We start from the raw sequence: 21,709 nt of genomic DNA on the forward strand, positions 1-21,709 counted from the left end.
TGTTGCGAGTTTATATCATGCAATTCTAACTTTATTTTTCATAATTGCTAGTTTATATCTCACAATTATGACAATTTAACTCGCAATTGGGACTTTTTATATTTTAGTTCGCAGTTTATATCACGCAATTTAAAATTGTATGTCGGAATTATGAGAAAAAAAAGTCAGAATTGTGAGATAAAAAGTCACAATTACCTTTTTTATTTTTTATTCAGTGGCGGAAATGGGCTTCCATACAACACTGACTCAAAGTTCACCCAAAAATGAGACCTTTTTGATCATTTGCTCACCATCATATCCTACCAAACCAGTATGGTTCTTTTAGTCCATACAACTTTTGAAGCCAAACGATAGCTTTGTGTGAGTGTAAAAAAAAATTTCTTAACACAAGCTGTCATATGGACTCAATAGACTTGGAATATAGTGCACAAGTCAAATGAACTGCTGTTATGGTGCTTTTATTGTATTGTTATCGGACAGATGGTCACCATTCACTTTTGTAAAAAAGAACAGCATCAACATTCTGCCTGACATCTTTTGTGTTCGATGGTGGGAAAGAAAATCAGACGGTTTGGAACAACATGAGACTGAGCAAATGATGACTAGTTGTCGTTTTTGGGTGAACTATCTCTTTAAATGATCTCAAAACTAAATATTCATGCTATTAATAAATCCTGCGTTATGCTTTGAAGCATCAGGCAAGAAATCTCACAGCTAAGGGAACGATACACTGTTTCTAATCCAACTATTCGATTTAGCAAGCAGCTGGACGTTCAGAGTCGGGCCGTGTCCTGACAGATCGGTTTAGAGACGAGTGGTTCTGTAGGAAGCGCAACAGATAGATCACATAACATGTGATTTATTTCTGCTGTAATGAAGCATCTGCTCTCTCACATCCCGACACACACACACTCACACACGCTCTCACTCACTCGCACTTCAACAGCAGGCTGGTGGGCGGAAGCAACAGTGTTCCTGTTTGAGGAGCGTTTTAGATGCTCTCTCCCTCTCTTTTTCTTGCTCTCTTCATCCGTGGCTCGTCAGCCGTCCTCTCTCTGCTCTCATTACTGTAATTACCTCATCCCACGGGTGACTCAGTGGTAGAGGAGGCGTGGGAGTGTCCGAGCATCACTCCACGCACTTGCCCTCGCATGTCATTCCCTTATTCTTTATTCGGCCTCTGTTCACTCTCTTTTTATTTTTTTTAAAGGGATGTATTATTTTTTTTTCTTTTGAAGTTCTATGATAATTCAATCAAGATTTCTTGCACCTTAAATGGTAATTAAATTTTTCATGACTATTTAATACCCTCTTCAACAATGACCCATCTAAGTTGAAGAATAGACATTGACATATAAACATAATTCCTTAATATAAATATTTATTGATTTTATTTATATGTACTTATTTAGTTCATTTTATAAGTGCACTTTATGGGGTGTTTGGATAGAGAGAAAAAAATGAATTATCCAAAAAAGGACACACTTCAGCTATTTGCCTTGGCTATTTCATGACAGAAAATATTTAGCAGAGAAATTGGTTGTGATAAAAAGAATAAATATGTGGATTGCCTTTTTAAATTTAATTATTTTTTAGATATTTGTTAATATCCATTTATATTTATTTTCTATTATTTGTATATTTGTATTTTATTATGTAATAAAATATAGTTTTCTATATTTATATAAAAGAAAAGAAATATATAGATATATGTTATATATAAGATTTAAATTTATGTATATATATTTCATATATATTATGTACTTAAAATATATTATATACTTAAAATATAAAACTTTATTATATTAGATTATATAAATTTATATATATTATATTATATTATATTATATTATATTATATTATATTATATTATATTATATTATATTATATTATATTATATTATATTATATTATATTATATTATATTATGTTTTCTGCTGTGCAATTGCCAAGTCCTATTATAAAGGCAGATATAGTTTGGTACCTTTTTTTAATTTTTATTACACTAAAATGCTGTTTTGAACTGTTTTGTTAGCATGTATCTTTAGCTACACATCATATAAACATCAATTTAGTAAAATACTCCAGTGTTATTTTAGTAACCGCTCAGATGAATACAACTCGTTAGACTGATTCAAACTCAATGGGTCTTCTTGACTGAATCATTAAAAAAAAACGTTCATAAGAGTAATTTCTTCATGAATCGGAGTATATCGTGTGTTTGTTTGAATAGAGTAAATATGGGTGAATGTTATTGCAGATTGACACTAGGAAATTCAAACAGGTAAATTCATGTTTTCTACAGTATAGCCCCTTTAATGTGTGATGAGATCTTTTTTATGTTTATGTCTTCTCTGTCATTCTATCACTTTTTCCCTCTGTATTTCTACTGCCTTCTCACAGCGCCAAAACTCCAACCCCCGAATAAATGCTTTGTTCTGTTTTGCCGTAGCATAGGTTGGCGCTGGTGAAAGTGACACATTCCCCGCTGATTGGAGAAAGAGGCTCCCGAGGAGCGCTTGACAAGAAAATGAGCCTTTTCTTTATTCCAGAGTGACAGTGGAAACCTTATTATATGATTACACCACCTACTGTAATGGACTCTCAAATCCCTCTCTGGTTGCAGACAGCGGCTTGTGTTTCCAGCTAACTCTCTCCACGCTAACAGACTGCTCTATCCTTTGGTTTCTCTCTCAATGTCTACAGCAGTGGTTCTCAACTGGTGGGCCGTGACCTAAAATTGAATCTAATGTAGAAGGCCATATGTATTCGGTGTAAATTCATCTGTTACTTGATAGATGTTAAAATTAGACATGTTGACAAATTAGTCAACATGGACAGGTTGTATATCACCTACTCTGAGTTGACAAAAACAAGCAAATCCAACCTGGTATTTTACGAGTTTATGATCATGATTAACTCCAGAGCTTGTGTGACATCAGCGGCAAACAGCCAATCACAAAATGTGGAGAGCCTCAGTTTGATAAATTTTTTCATGAGAGAGGTTAAGAGACCAGAATCAGTTGAATTTAATTAATCATTTATATAATTTCACAAAGAGCATGAAAGGAAAAACGCAAGTCGTAGCTGTTTTAAAATTGTTAATATTCTAAAACCTCCATTTATATTTATTTCAATTAAATGTTGATATAATAAGGATATAATTTATATAAATTAAATATAACAAATTTTTGGGTACTGTAATTTATAGGTTTTTGATTTGATTCAGGAAAGGTTTTTTTGCCGAACGATAAAATTGTTCAATGAGATCTTAGTTTGTTTCAATTTAAATTCATTGAAATTTGAGATTTGATTCTGTTTTTTTTTTTCTTTTTTCTTTTTTTAGGATTTTTACCATTTTAAATATTTTTTTTTAAACATTTTTAAACTAGCACTTTCTAAAAAGAAAATTCGTGACTCAAAAATCCATGTTTCAAGACTGATACGTGTACGTCAGCAGGATTTGTTATAAAGGTCACACAGAATGATATTCAAAATCACCTAATAAATAAAGAACATAATCAGTACCTGAGATTATCATTGTAAAAATGCTGTTGTTCCTGCAGCTGGTTAGGACATATTATATCTGGTGAGGACACGGTGTGGAACTGGCTTCATAGGCCATAGATGCGTTCAGGACATTTTTATTTATTTTTGTGCACTCTAAACAGTGTTGGTACTGTGCTGGCAAAACCAGTTGAGAACCAGTAGTCTATGGCACAATGGGCATATGTGTGTGTCTGTGTGTGTCTGGCAGTGGGCAGGCAGACCACGGCACCCGCCACCGTCTCAGCAGCCGCTGCTGCGGCCGGTACCACCGCCGGTCTGGTGGAACAAGGTAGCCCTCGTCCCCTTACGTCTCACCCAATCCCCCATCCATCCTCTCTGCTTCATGTTCTCCTTCTCATGATTCATATTCAGCATGGAGCTTGGAGCATGACAAGGTTACAGCGGTCTCGTGTTCAGCACTGCAGATGCCGCTGGCTGACTTTGGGAATGGCCATTACATCTCTTTTTCTTTAGTCCTTCAGTTCTACAGTATCTCTTTTCTCTCTTTATCTCTCTCTCTTGCAGTTTTCATAAAGCCCTGTTCACACTGACTGTGATATGCATAGCTGCAGGTCGAGTTGTTCATATTGCCCTGAGCCGTGTAACCAGCCATAGTTTGTTAATATCTGATCATAAATGGACCCGATTGGTTTTCTTGTAGCTCAGAATTTGAATTCTGGAGAAGAAATTGTTGTAATTGCAGCGGTGCATGATGCATTAAATCATGAAGAAGATTAAGGATCATTAATATATGAACCTAACTGATTAAAAATGCACAGTTTCTAATAGATCAGCTGTGCATGGGTTAAATTTCTAAGAAATGCGTCATTTAATATGATATATACCTTTGATATTTGCTACCATATTTTACATTTTTTTTATTGATTTTTTTTATATATGTTTATTAATCTTGGACACATTAAATTGATCAAAAGTGAAATTAAATACATTTATAATGTTGCAAAAGATTTCTATTTCAAATAAATACTGTTTTTTTTAAAGTTATACTTGGCGAAGAATCCTGTAAAAAAAAAAAAAAAGGTGTATCAGTTTCCACAAAAATATGATGCAGCACAATTGTTTTAAACATTTTTATAATAAAAAGATTTTTTTTTTGTTAAATAAATATTTGTTGCATCGCTAAATTGACCGATTGTAATAAAAAAAGAATTATTTAATATAATTTTGTTGCAAATCGCAGTCAGTGTTTTTCTCTCCCCCCTGCTGGAAAAACCAGGTCATATCAGTTTAAGGCGGTCAAGCTGGGTTTTTTTTAAATGTGGTTGCTGGTTTGTTGTCTAAAGCGGTTACCAAATCTTACAAGCTTGACCATAATCGTCTACCAGATCAAAACCAGGCCCCACCATCACTCTAGACCAACGAATGTCATTAAATCTCAAGGTTAGACCAGTATAGTCTCTATGTTGATTATCTGCAGAAGGTCTAGTGTCGTATAAGCTGAATTTTCATTGTTTCTGGTCTCACATGCATATGAATAGAAGTAAATGGAGCATGAAGTCTAGTGTGACTGCAGATTTAGACCATCTGACTCAGATTTAAAGTGACAAACTACAGTTCATTTTGTTTTAATGTGATGATTACTGTATGTCCAGGTTAATCTAAAATCATTGTATCCTGAATATAAATAGTGCAGCAGGAGGCCAGTCAGATTTAAAGTGCAGATATCAGCAGTTGGTTTTAACTGGATTTTCCATCAGGGTCCCTTTATTCTCTCTCTCTCCTATCTCTTCTGATTTCTGTTTGCACTCATTCTCTCTCCTCTACGTCTCTGCTTGCTCCATCCATCCATTTGCAGGTTTGTCATTCTTCAGTGTTCTGCCTCTTTCTTCCTCCCTTGGGTTTCTTTTTTGTGTAAGATCTCTTAATTGTAGGTTTCTCTCTCTTTCTCTTGCCTGACTGCTGATGACTGAACGTTGCACGAGAGCACACGCATGTCTCCTGATGCAGGAGAAGCCTGATATGATCCGAGTGCATGTGTCTTAAACCTGTGTGTTCAGGAAAGGGGGTTCAATGTCCTTTCAGCAGCAAATTCTAGGATTGTTTGCAGTGATCTGGCACTTTGACTCTTGGCTGGTTGCAGCATCCATGCAGCAGGTTTTCAGTGAATATTATTAGCGTATTTTGAGCTTAATGTCTGTGGACTGTTGATTGCCACAGCTTATTTTCTTGGTGGTCCATTCAAAAATGAAAATTCTGTCATCATTTTCTCACTCTCAGTGAAAATATTTTGCAGAATGTGGGTAACCAAACGGTTTCGTGTCCCATCGACTTCCATATTATTTTTGTCCGTACAATTAAAGTCAGACGGTTTTCTGTCCCTTTGACTTACATAGTATTTTTTCGATACAATGGAATTCAAATGGTTTTAGGTCACATTGATTTCCATAGTATTTTTGTTCATGCAGTGGAAGACAAATGGTTTTAGGTCACATTGATTTCCATAGTATTTTTTTGGCCAAACTATGAAAGTCAATGGGACCCAAAACTGTTTCAGGTCTGAAACTAGTTACCACATTCCTCGAAATATCATCTTGTTTTGAATAGAACAAAGAAATGCATACAGGTTTAGAACAATTCAAGGGTGAGTAAATGATGATATTAATTTTTGGGTGGACTATACATTTACATTTTTTGCCTCAAAATATATTTCTGTAACCATGTTTTGTTACCATTTTCTCACACTAAAGGTAACCTGTATTTGTAGTAAAATCAACAGCATTATTCAAATATAATCCATGGACATGAAATTATAGTCTGCAGTAGTCCTTAGGTGAAACTAGTCTAGGCAGTTTATACTTGTGTGAAATTTTGTTTGATAATCATTATAACACAGTTGCACGTTTTGAATTTAGTTTGGTTGGACAGCAATGCATCTGTAACACTTGTGACCTGGTTTACCCATAGTGCAATGCTTGACGATTTTAAAATAATCCCTAGCGGTTGGAATATTTTGTTTTTTCCCCCACAGATGCCAGTCTTTGCATTTGTCCTCCATGTCTTTGCAGTGTTTTGTGTGTGTGTGTGTGTGTGTGTGTGTGTCTCAGGTGTTTTAGATTTATCGGTTTTTTTTTATGTGTGTTTGTCTTGTTGTTGTTTTTTTTTTGGGTGAATAGGGTTTGTTGTGGCACAAGATAACGATTAGAAATAAAACCAAAGAATGGAACATAAACCTTTTTATATGTTAGATAAGAAACACACATTTGAACCCCCTGCCCTCGTCCAGATGAACCCGTGCTGATCTCTCTCTCTTAATCTATTCTTTCTTAATCTCTCCTTCTCTCCGTTCCTCTCTGCCTCTAACATTTGTGTCAAGGTAAGATTCTCTCTCTTTTTCTGTCTTTCTCAACCCTCCCTCCACACAACACCTTCCTCTTATCTGCACGGATAAATAAAGTCAGGGCTCTTTAGCGCCGTAGAAACTCTAAGAATATTTATTTCTGTGTTGCCATGACAGTGAAGATTTAAAGTTAATATAGGATTTGCCGGCTGAAAAGTTGACTTGGACTGTTTTTATTCACTTGGACAAACTTCGACATTCTCATTTGTGGCAAGAAAGTGAATGATTGATTGTGGTCTTTTTGGCGACATGAATGGAATGATTTTTTTGTTTTATGCTTTTTTAACTGCAGTGTGTGTGAGTCTGTGGGTTTATTTAGCTGTCCTTTGGGATAGAAGTGAACTAAATCTGACAAAACCTGCTTTTAGGAGGTCATAACAATGATTTATAAATGAAGTGAATAATATACACTACTAATGTTAGGGGTCCATTTTTTATTATTACTTTCAGCAAGGATGCATTAAATTGAGCAAAAGTAACAGAAAAGGAATTTTATCTGATCTTGAGCAGCAGATCTGCATATTAGAATGATTTCTGAAGGATCATGTGACACTGAAGACTGGAGTAATGATGCTGAAAATTCAGCTGTGCATCACAAGATTAAATTACATTTGTAAAATGTATTAAAATAGAAAATAATTATTTTAAATTGTAATATTTCACAATTTTAGTGCTTCACTATAATTTTATCAAATAAATGTAGCCCTGGTGAGCATGAGATCTTTCAAAAACATAAAATAAAAACAATCTTTTAGACCCCAAACTTTTGAATGGTAGTGTAAGTGTCTTTATGTTTTTGTTTTTTCCCCATTTTCCCCAAAAGGTTTATTGTATGGGCAGAATTAGGATTAAGGTTAGTTTTATACTACAAAAAAAAAAAAAAAACATTTAAAGTAAAAAATAAAAATAATAATAATTATTAAAAATTATATATCTAAACAAAAATAAATGTTTAAACAAAAAAATCATTCTTGTATATATTGTATTATATATGTTTATCTTATTTTGAGCATAAAGCTCAGGTAATTTTGTTAGGTTTATGCTAAGGAAAGGAAATATGTAAAGAATATTTATCTAATGCAATTTGACTTTGAATTTAAATGTATATTTATTTTGTTTTTTTTTTATTTTTTTTGATTTGCTATATATAAAAACAAGTATATGCTCTATTTTCTTCACTGGAATAAGTAAAAAAATTAAATATATTTTCGAATAAAAGGTGTATATTTTAAACTGCAATGATAGTGGTTTTTTTTATTTATTTTTTTTATTCCAAACTACAACTGGAAAGTTTATTTTAGGGTTTTATTTTAGGAATTATGGTTTAGGTTACTTTTACAGTAGTTTTACACAAGTACACAAAAAAACCTAAAAAGCATTCTTAATACCTCTACATGAATACCTGTTTCCATATATTTTTATTTAATATTTTCATTTTGTTTCAACCATAAAGCAAAGGTAATTTTGTCTGATTTATGCTTAAAACAAAACAAAGAATAAACTTAAATATCTAGTACAATTTGGATCTTCAAGTAAATTGACCTTGTTTTATGGATATTTATTAGCTATTAATTTGTATGATACAAAACCGAAGTCAATGCTGTATCTTCATTTAGTCAGGTAAACGTATGTGTGTGTGTGTGTGTGTGTGTGTGTGTGTGTGTGTGTGTGTGTGATTGCACTCTTCTGCATGTGCACCAGCGCATCCCCTGCGTGTGAATGGCAGTCACTAACCGGGATGGGGTGTTTCGGTCAGATTTGGTGATTAATTCTAGCAGGTTTGACTGTGGGCCGGACAGTGCATACTCGTGATGCGTGTGCGGACATGCGCTCCACACGTAGTGTGTTAGACGGCTGTAATCCTCTGGATGTGGGGCGGGAGGGATTTCCCCGGCTGGTTCGGATGGTTATGTGACATGTTTGGCCGAGCACCATTAGCGCTCCGGTAATGTTGACTGTTGCTCCCATCCCAGCGTGCTGATGTTTGCGCTTTCTCTCTCCCCGTCTACAGCAGCCAAGAGCCTGCTCAACAAGAAGGCCGATGTCAAGGTAAGACCCACTTTCATTTCTTTCTCTTCTTTCCTTTCTTTTCTTTTTAAGTTTTTTTTTTTTTTTTGTTATCATCCGAGAAGAGTTTTTTTAGTGGAGGGGTTATTGTTAGTTTCTTGTTTTTTAATTGGTGGAATTTTTGGCATCCACTGTGTGTCTGATCTGAAGCAGATCTGTGTGTTTGCGTTTGCAGTGTTTGTCTCTATGTTCTGTTCTTTCTAGCAGTGTGTGTTTGTGTCTATTCTGCAAGATTATATTCTTCTGTAAGTAAGCTGGACAATGAGCTGGTGGTGGGCGGTATAGTAATTTTATTTCATAATATTATTGATTTTTTTTTTATTTCGCTGTGTGTGTATGTGTGTGTATATTTTATTTTTTAAGTAAAGTCAATCCAAAAATGTTATGTATTACATAACTAAATACTAATACCTATTTTTGGATTATTCAGTGAATAAAATGGTTTACAAGTAATCTAATTTAGTTTTTGTGGAGCTCGTTGGATGGAAAATTATTATTTTTTTTTTTTTAAAGATTATGAAACAAGTTAAAGCAGTAAAACATATAAATATGTAATTGGATGAGCCATACTTGGTGTAAAATAACCTTTATAGGAACAGCTGTGACTATTTGTGATGTTGCAACCAGTGTTTCATTTTTTGTTATTGTATTATTTTATATATATATATATATTTTTTTATTATTCTGAATTTTAGTAATTTGGTGTGTTTTGTTCTTAATTGTTTTTGTTTTTCTAATATTTATATTTAGCTTTTTAGTTTTTTTTTAAAATGTTTGTACTTTAAATTAAACATATTTTATCTCACTTAATTGCTGAAGCAACATTTCTAATTTTCATTTAAATGTTTTTATGTTTTTGTTTAATTTAAACTTATTTTAGTTAATTGCTAATGCAAAATTTTTAGAAATCTTCAGTTTCAGCTTGTTAATTTCATTTAGTTACCAAGGCATTTCTTCTTTTCATCTCACATTTATATTCTAGTTCAGCTTTATTTCAATTAACAGAAATTCTTTTTATTTTAGTTTTAAAAATGTTAGTACTTCTAACTTAAACTAAGTTAATTGTAATTTGAATTAATTGCCAAGGCAACATTTCATGTTATTATTATTATTTTTAAAAATTTCTGTTTAGATTTAGTTTATTTTTTATTTCAGTTTTAGTTTGTCATTTTAAAAAAAAACTTCAATTTCATCTTTAGATAGTTGCCAAGGCATTTCTTCTTCTTTTTTCCTTTTTTCAAATGTCTCATCTTATATATATTTTTTATTTTGGCTTTATTTCAATTAACAGAAATTATTTTGATTTTAGTTTAAAAAAATTTAGTACTTTAGTACTAAAACTAAGTTAATTGTAATTTGAATTAATTGCCAAGGCAACATTTCAAATTTTGATTTGTTTTTTTTATTATTATTATTATTTTTCAATTATTTAAATGAACAGATACTTTTTAATAATTCTAGTTAACAACAATTCTGGTTGCAACCTTAACAACCTACACTTACACATATCAGAATTTTTTTAATTGCACCACAGATATACTGCTATAGAAACAGTTTAGCAAAACCTTTAACAGTTGACTCATTCTTGCCAGCTTGTGCACTCAACCTTAATCTTTCTTTAATTTCTGATCTGCATCTTATCTCATTATTATCTCTATATAGTTTACCCATAGTGCTTCGGTCGTTGCTAGACTTGCCCCGATCACCATCAGTTCTCTTCAGAGCATTCCGGCGTTCGGTTTCGCCCGGCGTGCGTCACGCGGCATCAGGTGAACGCGCACAGATGTTGACCCCCGACCCGTAATGAGCTGTTAGAGAGAGTGCACTTGCAGGTTCATTTGTTCTGATAACATATAATCCTCTCAGACAGAGTAAAAAGGTCGGCTTTCAACTCTATTGCACCGCAGAATTAGAAATGAAACTGTGACTGCTCTCTATTAGGGATTTGGTGTTGAGTCTAATCTAGAGAATAATCCCCTCCGCACCGAGCATTAATCATACGTTACGTAATCTTTTAGCATGCAAGTTTTTATGAGGTTGACGCTAAAAAGCACTCCAAGGAAAATCCTGCGGCTCTGTCCCATGCTGATGTCGCATTTCTGTAACATTTAGTCCTGAATAAATGAGGATGTTTCAGCTGAAGCTCAAAAATGATGCTTTAAATTTGTTATTTCACTTAAACTTAAGCTCCACAGCCTCCTCAGATTTCTCTTTCTTTTCCTAGCTGTCAGTGTTTATTTTTAGGTGCACTATCCCTTTAGGTTGATATAAGGAATAAACACGTTATATGTAGAGTATAAGTTTTAGTATTTTTGTACTGACAAAAAAAGATTTTAAAAATCCTAATGTAATATGCTTTGATTATTGAATTGCACGAAACAAGCCAGCGTAAACCGTCTTTTGGAGTTATAATTTTACTGTCAGGTTTTTACAAAGATGCACAGTGATGAATTATCGCTATAAATGGCGTGGACACAGTTATTTTTGCACTTGACCTTATTGAATATGCATTTGTAAGAGTTTTCCTTTCAGACACAAAATTTATGGGAGGAGAGATCTGATTCTCATTCTCATTCTGATTAAAGTGAATCATGCAAGAGATTTACTAACATTTGCGTTCATCAAATTACTGCCATTTGCACCATTATTTAACGCCCCAAAAAAGCATGTCTTAAACTATTTTATGCTTGAAATGGCTGCAATTATTGTTACTAGAGGAGGCACCGCAGAGAACAGAGAGCTTGTAGTATAATTTGTATACTATTTTAGATTTTTTGTTTTAGTTATTTTAGTACATCTATTTAAAATGAATTTAAATTAGAAATGTAGTATTTTTTTCATTATTTCTTTCTATTGTATTACTTTTTAATTTATTTTCTGCTTATTTAGTTTCAAATGTTTTTTATGTTTTTAATTTTAGTTTCCGTTTTACTTTACAATAACCCTGGTAAATACTTTAATATTGTAAAATATTTTTACCATTTAAAATAGCTCTTTTCTATTTAACTATATTTAAAAATTTAATTTATACCTGTGATCGTTACTTCAGTCTTCAATGACACACGATTCTTCAGAAATCATTCTAATATGCTGATTTGCTTCTTATTATCAATGTTGAAAATAGTTTTTTCAAGGATTATTTTAGCAATAAAATGTTCAATAGAGCAGCGTATATTTGATATAAAAATCTTTTGTAATGGTCTCACTTTTGTAATGTAATCACTTTTGATCATTTACTTTTGGCATGTGAGCTAAGAAGAAGTATAAAAAAAAAAACGTTCTGACCCCAAACTTTTGACCAGTAGTGTAGTAACAAATATGCATTGATTTTGTATTTTGACTTCCTCTCCATATCTGACTGCGGTTGCCTCATCCTCAGCTGAGTTCACTTCTTGTAAGACACCGAGTGCATCTCCTCCACAAGTTCACTCAAAACTGCACCTGCGGCGGGAACCGTTCATTTTGTCTATGGCTCTCATTATCTGCTTGGGCAGGTGCGATCTTTCATCAGCCCTGTGATCGTCAGCCGCGCTAATGAAGCACTTTCCATCTCTCACCGCCAATCATTCCATGATTCCTCCTCCCACACCACGCCAAGCCTCGCCTCGCTCTGGATCCACTACATCATCCCGATCCAGAGTGAGAGTGAGAGCAGCGGCGAGAGGGAATGTAGCTTTTTCTCCAGGAATAGCTGGCAGTTTGAACCCCGGGAGCCGGGAGACAGAAATAGACGCTTCCACTGCACCTCACTCATTGCTTAGCAACTGGCTCGCCACACTTCTCCATTTTGACATTTCCCTCCTTTTTCTGCTCTCTGGTTTTCTCGCTGTCTTTGGTGCTGCAATGCTGCGATAAAGAGCATCACGGCTGGAGGAACTGTTGTATTTAAACTTGATTAGACAATAGACAAAACCTTAAACTTTTTTCTTCCTCTGAAAATAATTTCATAACTGTAGAGATACAGGAACAGTCCTGTGAACACCTGCACTGACTCAATCCCATCAGCAGCCCTGTGTGTGTGTATGATGTATTAAGATCTCTGAGAAGAGAAGGACTGTTCTGTACATTAAAGCACATCAAAACTCTTTTATCCACCAGACAAACACACTTTCTTGCCAAAAACCCACACATGCACCTTCTCTCAACCTTCCTGCCTCTCATACGTCTGTCCGATTCTGTGTGATTAATGTTCATCTCAGCCTTCATCATAACATGTATTTAACTCTCATTCCATCCCTCCTTCACCCCCTTTCCACCCAGAAACGGAAATCCAGCTCCACCGTTCAGTACATGGTGAGAATGATATTTAATCCTAATCTCTTTATCCCTCCATCCCTTTCTCTTCTCACTCTTGTTCATCCATTCATTCATTTGCTCATCCTGTTGGGCTTTAATGTCATTTAATGCACAATGTGGAATATTGTAATGATCTGTATTGATTCTTCTCTTGCTCAAATGTCAAGCGGTTGATTTAAAGGGTCAGATGGCTTTAAATGACTCCTCAGACGCAGGTGAGGGTCGGAGTGGTTTTGGGTTGACGTTATCGTAGGGTTGTACAGCGAGTCATTGTTGACCGTCGATGTGTTTGTTCTAGACTGTGGCACAGAATGTCTTGTGTGTTTGGCTTTGTGTTGTTGCTTCCCTGTGTCTGTCTCTGTTTGCTGTTGTCTCTGATTGTACTTCCTGTGGATCCATAAGGACTCTCCTCTAGTTCTGCTTTCCTGCTGCGACGTTCTCTAAGAAAACAATGGACCCAGCACGGGTTTTCTGAACTATTTGGTTAATTCTGTTTGCTTTTTTTGCTTTTTCATTTTGATTCCTTTCATTTAGCCTGCTGGGGAAACAAAACATAGCATCTTGAGCTGGAAAAGCTGTTTTTTTTTTTTTTTTTTGCTGGTCTTGGGTGAACTACTAGGTTTAACCAGCTTTATCAACACAACCTACAGTACCAAGTCAACCTTATACTAACCATCTGGACCAGCAAATGACCAGCCTGGACCACAAAGAAACCATGTACAACCAGCTGTCAGAAACTGGTTTTAACTGGCTTTTCCAGCAGTGCTATGTGATGCATTAAAATTATTTCTAAAAATGTTACGTTAAAAGAGCAAATCTCAGAAAATGTGTAAAGAACTTGCCCAGGCCACATTTCATGTCAAAAAAAAAAAAAAAAAAAAGAAGAAATTTGTTACATTGTTTAAAGAAATTAAGACATTTTTAGAACTGTCAAGTTATTATTGCATTGTAAAAAAAAAAAAAAAAAAATCACCACAATTATGCTCATTTTTCCAAAATTATTTTCAGTTATGTTAATGCAAAAAAAAAAAAAAAAGCTACTAATAAATATTGTAATGCAGTAGAATATAAATAATGAAGTATTTATACACCTTGGCAATTAAATATTTATTTCTTTATTTTTTTACAGAATACATATAATTTTTTACATATAATTGTTTAATGAGAATCTAATGAGAATCCCTGTTGGAAAATAACAAAAAAAAAATTAATTCAAATAAATAATAAATGCATCAGCTACTTAAATTAGTAATAGTAATTATTCAATTAATGATTAATAAATAAATTAAATTATTTATTAAATATTATTAATTTTTATCTTTCCATCAATCTGTTGGTCTTACTTTTCATATATTTGTTCTATCTATTTGTTGTTCCATTATTAAAATGATAATTAATGAATCAGTTACTTAACCGTATTAATTAATAAATATTTAACAATTAATTTTTTATTTGTTTATCTATTGTTTCATCTATCTGTTGGTCTATCGTTCATTGTTTTATCTGTTGTACAATGAATAATTAATGAATCAGTTACTTAAAAATATTAATTATTAAATAAATAAATTGTAAAAAAAAAAATATCGGTCTCTCTATTGTTTTATCTATCTGTGGGTCTGTTATTCCATCTATTGTTTAATCTGTTGTAAAATTAATAATTAATGAATGAGTTACTTAATTTATTTATTAATTTAATAAGAAATTTTATTATTTAAAAATAATAAAATGTAAATACTGAAAACATCCAGATACATAAGATAATCAGAAATATTTGGGCATATGTGCTAAATTGTCATACAATAATTGTAAAAAAAGCAAATAATTTAAATGGTCTCCCAAAAATCCTCAAAATTTTTTGTTTTTCTTTTCAATTCTGTGGTGAAATGTGACAATGACATGGAAATGTACTTCAGAGGTTCAGGAGATTCAACCAAATGTATTTGAACAAATGATGTGTCACTCAATGAATCTCCAAGACCATCAGCCTAGTGTGTTCACTTGTGTTTTTAAACCAGTGTTGAGCTCAAACATAAAACACAATCCTCACATTATCAGCCCGCTCTCTCTCTCTCTCTGTTATTTCTCTCTTTTCTCGCCCTTAAACACCCACTGACACCCTTTAACACTGTTTTGTGTTCTGCACAGCCACAGTCAAACAGTGCCAAAAACAGCATAGTCACCAGTCCCAAAGGAAACGTCCCTTCTCCTGCTCTGGTATTTACCTTCTTGTTCTCTCGCTTCTCTTCTTGTTCGACTCGTCTGTCGCTTTGGCTTCCTTCTCCTGTCTCACACATGTCTGTCTGTGTCAGCGTCTGGCGTGTCTCAGGCCACCTGTCGTAGATGCTGTGTGTCTGTCAGAGACTTGAGTCCAAGCTCATCGAAACAATGTTATTGTTATGATAGACGAGTATTATAATCTAGATTTGGAGAATTTTGATGCTTTGAGCGTCAGTTAGCTTCATGTTTTCACAAAGATGTGTGCTGAGTGTGTGCATGAACGTTGTGTTTTTCGTTGTTTGGATCAATGGCAAAACAACCAAACTAAGATGTTGGCTCTTTGTGTTTCAATTATTTTTGTCTCTCATTATGACCGTTATAATGTATCATTAAATATATGTGTTTGTATGTACGTGTCTGTGCATTTTTGCTTCTTTTTATATAACATAATGCTGTAAAGTCTGATGTATTGACATTTAGTTTTATTTCTGTTATTTTAATAAATCCAGTGTGATGTAATCAGTACAATACCATCAAATAAAACACAGATATCTTATTAAATTTTTTTTTACTATTCAATTGCATTGTTTTTTGACAGATACAGTGACCCAAAAAGCATTTGGCAACCCGAGTCACATTTAAAAATGTCTGCAAAATATAAAACGAAAATCTCAAAACATTGTTTGTTTGTTTGTTTTTTGTTTTGTTTTGTTTTTTGGTTGAAAAGTACGCTTGTGCTGTTTTTTTGTTTGGTTTTTTTTATATTATTTTTTTTTTTTTTTTACTTTTATTTTATTTTATTTTATTTTATTCATTTTATTCATTTTATTCATTTTATTCAAGGATTCCCAAACTATTTGCCAGCTGATCTAAAATATTTACTTGATGTCTACCTTGAGATTTAAAGTTAATATTTCAATAACTTAAAAAAAAAAACTCAAAGTCAATAAACAGGTAAACAAATTATTATATTATATAATATTTTTTAGCATCTAATTTATTTTGATTGTCTTTATTTTTAGAATTGTTTTCATTTTATATTTTTGTTATTTAATTGATTAGCTTTTTTATCAACTCACAATGTTCCCTCAATTTGGGAACCCTGCTCTAATGCAATGATATTCAGACATATTTTAAAGTGTGTCTTGAGTGTCCAGTTACATTTTTGGACAATTATAGATGCTTTGGCTGCAGGTTTTTAACATCTGATATTAATTAATGAGCAAAACGTCTCTTGAAAAGCTTAAAAAGCATAATTGTTGTGTTAACTATTTTGATATTCTGATAGAGATAATCTCATTGTGATTTCTATGCATTTTGTTTTTAAATGAATGCACTTAGTATATAGTTGTACATTTGCGGTGTGATTAGATGCGTTCACATCTCTGGACTGGCTTCAGATGTTGGGCTTTGACCTTCGGCTGTCCTCTGCCTTTAACCAGAGTGACTAATAACCTCCATCCACTTCCTCTTCCTCTCTCTCTCTCGTTCTAACTGAGAATGCTTTCTCTCCATCTCTCGTCTTTTTTTGCTAACACTAGTTTTATTCTTGCCATCTCTCACCTCCATCTCATTTTGCTCCTCTCCTTCTCGCTGTCTCCTCTTCTCTCTCTTTCTCTTTAGGAGCCTCAGACCACTGTTATCCATAACCCAGTGGATGGGATCAAGGTACATCTTCCGCACGTCCCTCCCCATCCTCTTCTCTTTCATCCTCCACCTTCCTCTCCTCCTCTCTCTGCTTCTGTCGTCTGTTGCCAGTCTCTTGATTCTGTGGTGCGAGCGAGGGTGTTGTTTTGGGTTTGTGAGTGAGCGTGCAGTCGCATTAGGATGGGAACGTGTCCGGGTAAGAGTGTGGTGTTTAGTACGGTGTTCAGTGTTAATTGTTTCAGGAAAACAATGAAACAGAGTGTTCATTTGATTCTTGTTAGTCAATACACACATGGTTTTAAGCAGAAAATTATTTCAGTAATATGACTATATATTTTCAAATTAAACCGTTTAGACAACAATAAAAAAGCACATTACTTTTCAAATATTTGGGGCTGGTAAGATTATTATTATTATTATTTTTTGTTGTTGTTTTTTTTTGAAAGAAGTCTAATTTAGTTGTTCAAAAAATATATAGTTAAAAGAGCAAAATTGTGAAATATTATTACAATTTCTATTTGAATATATTGCAATTTATTCCTGTGATCCAAAGCTGAATTTTCAGCATCATTACTTTAATAACAACTTTATTCAATAATTCCTTTGACAACAGTCTCCTCTGTCACATGATCCTTCAGAAATCATTCTAATATGCTGATTTGCTTAATATTATCAATGTTGCAATGCTTAATGTTTTTTCTTTGATTAACAAAGCATTTATTTGAAATATAAATATTTTGTGACATTATAAAACTGTCACTTTTGATCATTTAATGTATTATTTTTATTGTTTTTGTGTTTGTTTAAAAGTATTTATTTAATGAAAAAAAACTTTTGAACAGTAATGTGAACTGGTGCATTGTGAAATGCTCATAAAGTGGTAAAAATTGATTGGATATTGTTCTAATGTGGTTTGGAATGACTTTTGACGTTGCACAGCATTTTATCTGATGCTTTTTTTTCTTTAAAGTAATTGTTGAATTATGCCATAACATGCTCAAAAAATACCATATTTTTGGATCATTTTCATTCAGTTGTGTTTGAAACTAACCATAGCTTGTTTGAGAAAAATAAAATGGTAAAAGATGTGTACCCTAAAATAAATGCAATGTAAATTGCATTGAATAAAAGCATCAGTCAAATACATAAATGTAAATGTATTAAATGGCAATTGATTGGATCATGGAAGTGGTTTTAATTTTTTTTACTATTATTATTACATTTTGACTTCAAGGGTGTAATTATATATTATTTAGCTATTGTCATTGCTAAATAAAAATTTTATATTTTTAACTAAGGGTTATTATAGTTAACTAAAAATGAAACTAAAATTAAACAAAAACACTAAAAAACATTTTTTTGTTACTTGAAATAAACATGACATGAAATAAAATAAAATATAAAACTATATTTCAGCTAGTTATCAAGGCAGTTATCTCATTTAAATTTGCTTTAACTTAATGTACCTAAACTAAAATAAAAATCAATAAAAACTATTTAGACATACAGTATATATTAAAAAGCCTACAAAAATGACAAAACAACAAGCAATAAAATTACTAAAATTTAACTGAAATTAAAAACAGGAAAAAAAAAAAATAGAAGCTGATTCAAAATATTAAGAAAAACTTTAATTGTATCTAACGATACTAAAATAACATGGCTGTTAACCAGTAGCCCAGACTCATCCAATCAGACTTAAAAAAACAGTGTTCTATCCTCTCTCCATAAAGCTCCCGTCCCATATGCATGGCCACAGCTGGCCGAAGACTGACAGTCCGCTTGCCTGCGGCTCAGACCCTCAAGGTGCCTGCGGTGGGTCGATAACTCACCCACGAGAAGCCGTCGAGAGAAATACGAGCAGACTGGGGCTCAGTCATTTGCATTTGTAATAGGTCAGAAGCTAAATGCGAGCTATTAAATGCGTTTGTGTGTGTGTGTGGGTGGGTGGTTACATGCATATGCAGAGGGGAGGGTGCAGGCGGCTGCAGCAGCTGTGTTCTCAATGCTGCCATCTGGGAAAGAGACGTGGAGATGCACAACAGAGGAGCTGGCTTTCACTGAATGCCTGTGTTACAGCCTCACCAGGTGGCTGAGACTGAGATTAAGCCTTCTCGACTGTCTACACACTACAAGTGTAATATGTATGACTGCATTAGTGGTGATGATTATTCCATTCGTCTCAGTGGTAGTGCTGGTTGTGCTTTATTGGAGTTAGTTGATGTTTGCTGAGTATAAGTTTTGTTCGTGTGTGTGTGTGAGTGAAGGTGTGAGGTCGGACACTGATTGCTTTTGTCTGTCCTGCAGGAATCTTCAGACAGCAGCAACACCACCATTGAGGATGAAGACGTCAAAGGTGAGAGGCATCTGTTTTTGTTGCATTTCATTAAAACTATATGATTTTTACCAAGGACTTTGCATTTCTGAAAACATCACCGAGCTCTTTAAAGACACTTTTCACAATCCAGTCAGTTCCTGATGGGTACAATCAAGTCATATGCAGTTTTTTTTTCTTCTTCAACCTCCTGTTTGACTCAGAAATACAGTATTATTTAAATGTTTTAGGTCAGTAAGGTGTTTTTAAAATAAATGAATGCTTTTATTCAGCAAGGATGCATTAAATTGATCAAAAGTGACTGAAAAATAATTTATAAGATTACAAAGGATTAGTTATTTTGAACGTTTTATGTATCAGAAAATGCATCAGTTTCCACAAACTTAAGCCTTCAAAAATATTATGTTTTCAGCATTGATAATAATAAGAAACATTTTTTGCTCAGCAAATCAGCATATTAGAATGATTTCTGAAGGATCGTGTGACACTGAAGACTGGAGTGATTTACATCACAGGAATAAATTACATTTGAAAATATATTCAAATGAAAAACTGATATTTTAAATTGTAATACTATTTCAAAATATAAGAGCAAAAGAGACTTCTTAAAAAACATTAAAAATCTTACCAACACCAAACTTTTGAACAGTAGTGTATATCGCATAATGATAATAATAGTAATATATATATATAATAATAATAGTAATATATTTATTTATTTAAATATATAATTTTTTATTTATTATTTTTATTTTTTATTTTATTTATTAAATAAATATTTGTATTTTTTTCAATTGTTATTTATTTATATAATTAAAATTAAATGTGTTTTTACATGTAACTTTAAAGTACGGTATTTGCTGCAGTCACAGGTTTGCACACATTGCCTCGTCTTTGAACTTTGATCAATCCGTTTTTGAAGCCTGAACTATCAACATATGAAAAATCTGAAGCTTTAAATTTTACCGAAATGTAATTTGCATCTGCTATTGTTGTGACATTGTTATGGGCTTTTGACTTCCTCTGAGTTTGTAAGTTTCGTAAGAAGTGTTGGCTTAATTCTGCTCTCTGCCATCCTGCTCTTCTGAGACGTGCATTTCAGGACACCTTCGGTGTATTTTTATCTGTAGGAACACTGAAAATGTGAGAGATGTGGGCTGAGGCTTTGCGTATGTGTGTTTTATTCACACGGGTAAATGTATGTTCATTGTGTGGAAATGTCGTGTTCAGAAGTGGGCGGGACGATTTGTAAATGGCTCAGCTTCAATTGTAGGTTAAATGGTGTGCCGTGTTCCATCTTTGCACCTCCTCCTTTCTCAGTCTCATCTTTCCAATCTCTTCCCACCTTTTCCTTCCCGCTCAATAGGGAAAAGCCTAGATAGCAGTTCAGTAAAAGCCCTCTCTGAAGTCAGCCAATCACATCCGGGCTCCGCCCCTGCCATCTTCTGTAAGTCTGGTCTGCACTCGTTTGGTTTGGCCTGGCTGGATTGCACGGCATCTAACTTCAGCAAATCCATGAAAAAAAATAACCAGCTTCTTATGAGTTTTGCTCTTCTTGAGGCGAATTATATAAAAAAAAAAAGCTAAAAAGCTAACAAGCTAATCTAAAAACAACCCTGATCAACTCCCTGCTGTTGTTGTGTGCGCTGCCCCCTGAGACAGCAAGTGGAATGGCATGCACATGAGTTTGGATGAGTCTCTGTCATCTGCTCCCACCTTCCATCGGTCATCATTACCCTCATGTGTAAACAGCCACCAAGCTGACTGACATCCTGGGCTGCGCCCGTAGGGGCTCGGGACCCTCAGCCGTGCCTAATAGTGAAGCAGCTGCCCACTCCACACAATCCCCTCCACAGACCCCCATCATGCAGAGTGAGTATAGCGCCCCCTGTAGACCTAAGCACAGGATCCATGAATGTTTTTGGCAAGCACATTGTCGTTTTATTGTTTTTGTCATTCAAATAATTCCTTTTTTAATAATAAATTAATAAGTATTAGTTAACTTAAATAGTTATTTAATAATAATAGTAATAATAGCTATCCATTTTAATTGATTAGATTATTTTAAATAATTATTACTAATCTTCATAATTCAATTAATTATTAAACAAATTAATTTAATAATTAAAATAATTTGCTAAATAAAATTCATTAGTTTGTAATTGTTCATTTTAATTTTAATTAAATAATATATATTTTTAGAATCATTCTTTATACTTTAAAGTATTAATGTAACTTAAT

At 33.5% G+C, this 21,709-nt stretch overlaps 1 protein-coding gene across 42 annotated transcripts in view; it reads left to right on the forward strand.

Moving 5' to 3' along the window:
• Positions 1–21,709, forward strand: part of LOC109058922 (calcium/calmodulin-dependent protein kinase type II subunit beta-like) — a 61,831-nt gene that overhangs the window by 32,601 nt on the left and 7,521 nt on the right. For 2 of the 42 annotated variants that reach the window (XM_042733170.1, XM_042733196.1), the window contains exons 13-19: positions 3,757–3,837; positions 8,918–8,955; positions 15,415–15,483; positions 17,110–17,154; positions 19,441–19,489; positions 20,835–20,915; positions 21,221–21,340. In XM_042733170.1, coding sequence (XP_042589104.1) covers positions 3,757–3,837; positions 8,918–8,955; positions 15,415–15,483; positions 17,110–17,154; positions 19,441–19,489; positions 20,835–20,915; positions 21,221–21,340 — 483 coding nt within the window. Of the gene's footprint in view, positions 1–3,756; positions 3,838–8,917; positions 8,956–13,233; positions 13,267–15,414; positions 15,484–17,109; positions 17,155–19,440; positions 19,490–20,834; positions 20,916–21,220; positions 21,341–21,709 lie in introns of all 42 variants that reach the window. The other 40 variants (XM_042733156.1, XM_042733155.1, XM_042733159.1 and 37 more) reach the window with 34 other exon arrangements.

The sequence above is a fragment of the Cyprinus carpio genome, chromosome B10 (genome assembly GCF_018340385.1).
Source record: "Cyprinus carpio isolate SPL01 chromosome B10, ASM1834038v1, whole genome shotgun sequence".
NCBI lineage: Eukaryota > Metazoa > Chordata > Actinopteri > Cypriniformes > Cyprinidae > Cyprinus > Cyprinus carpio.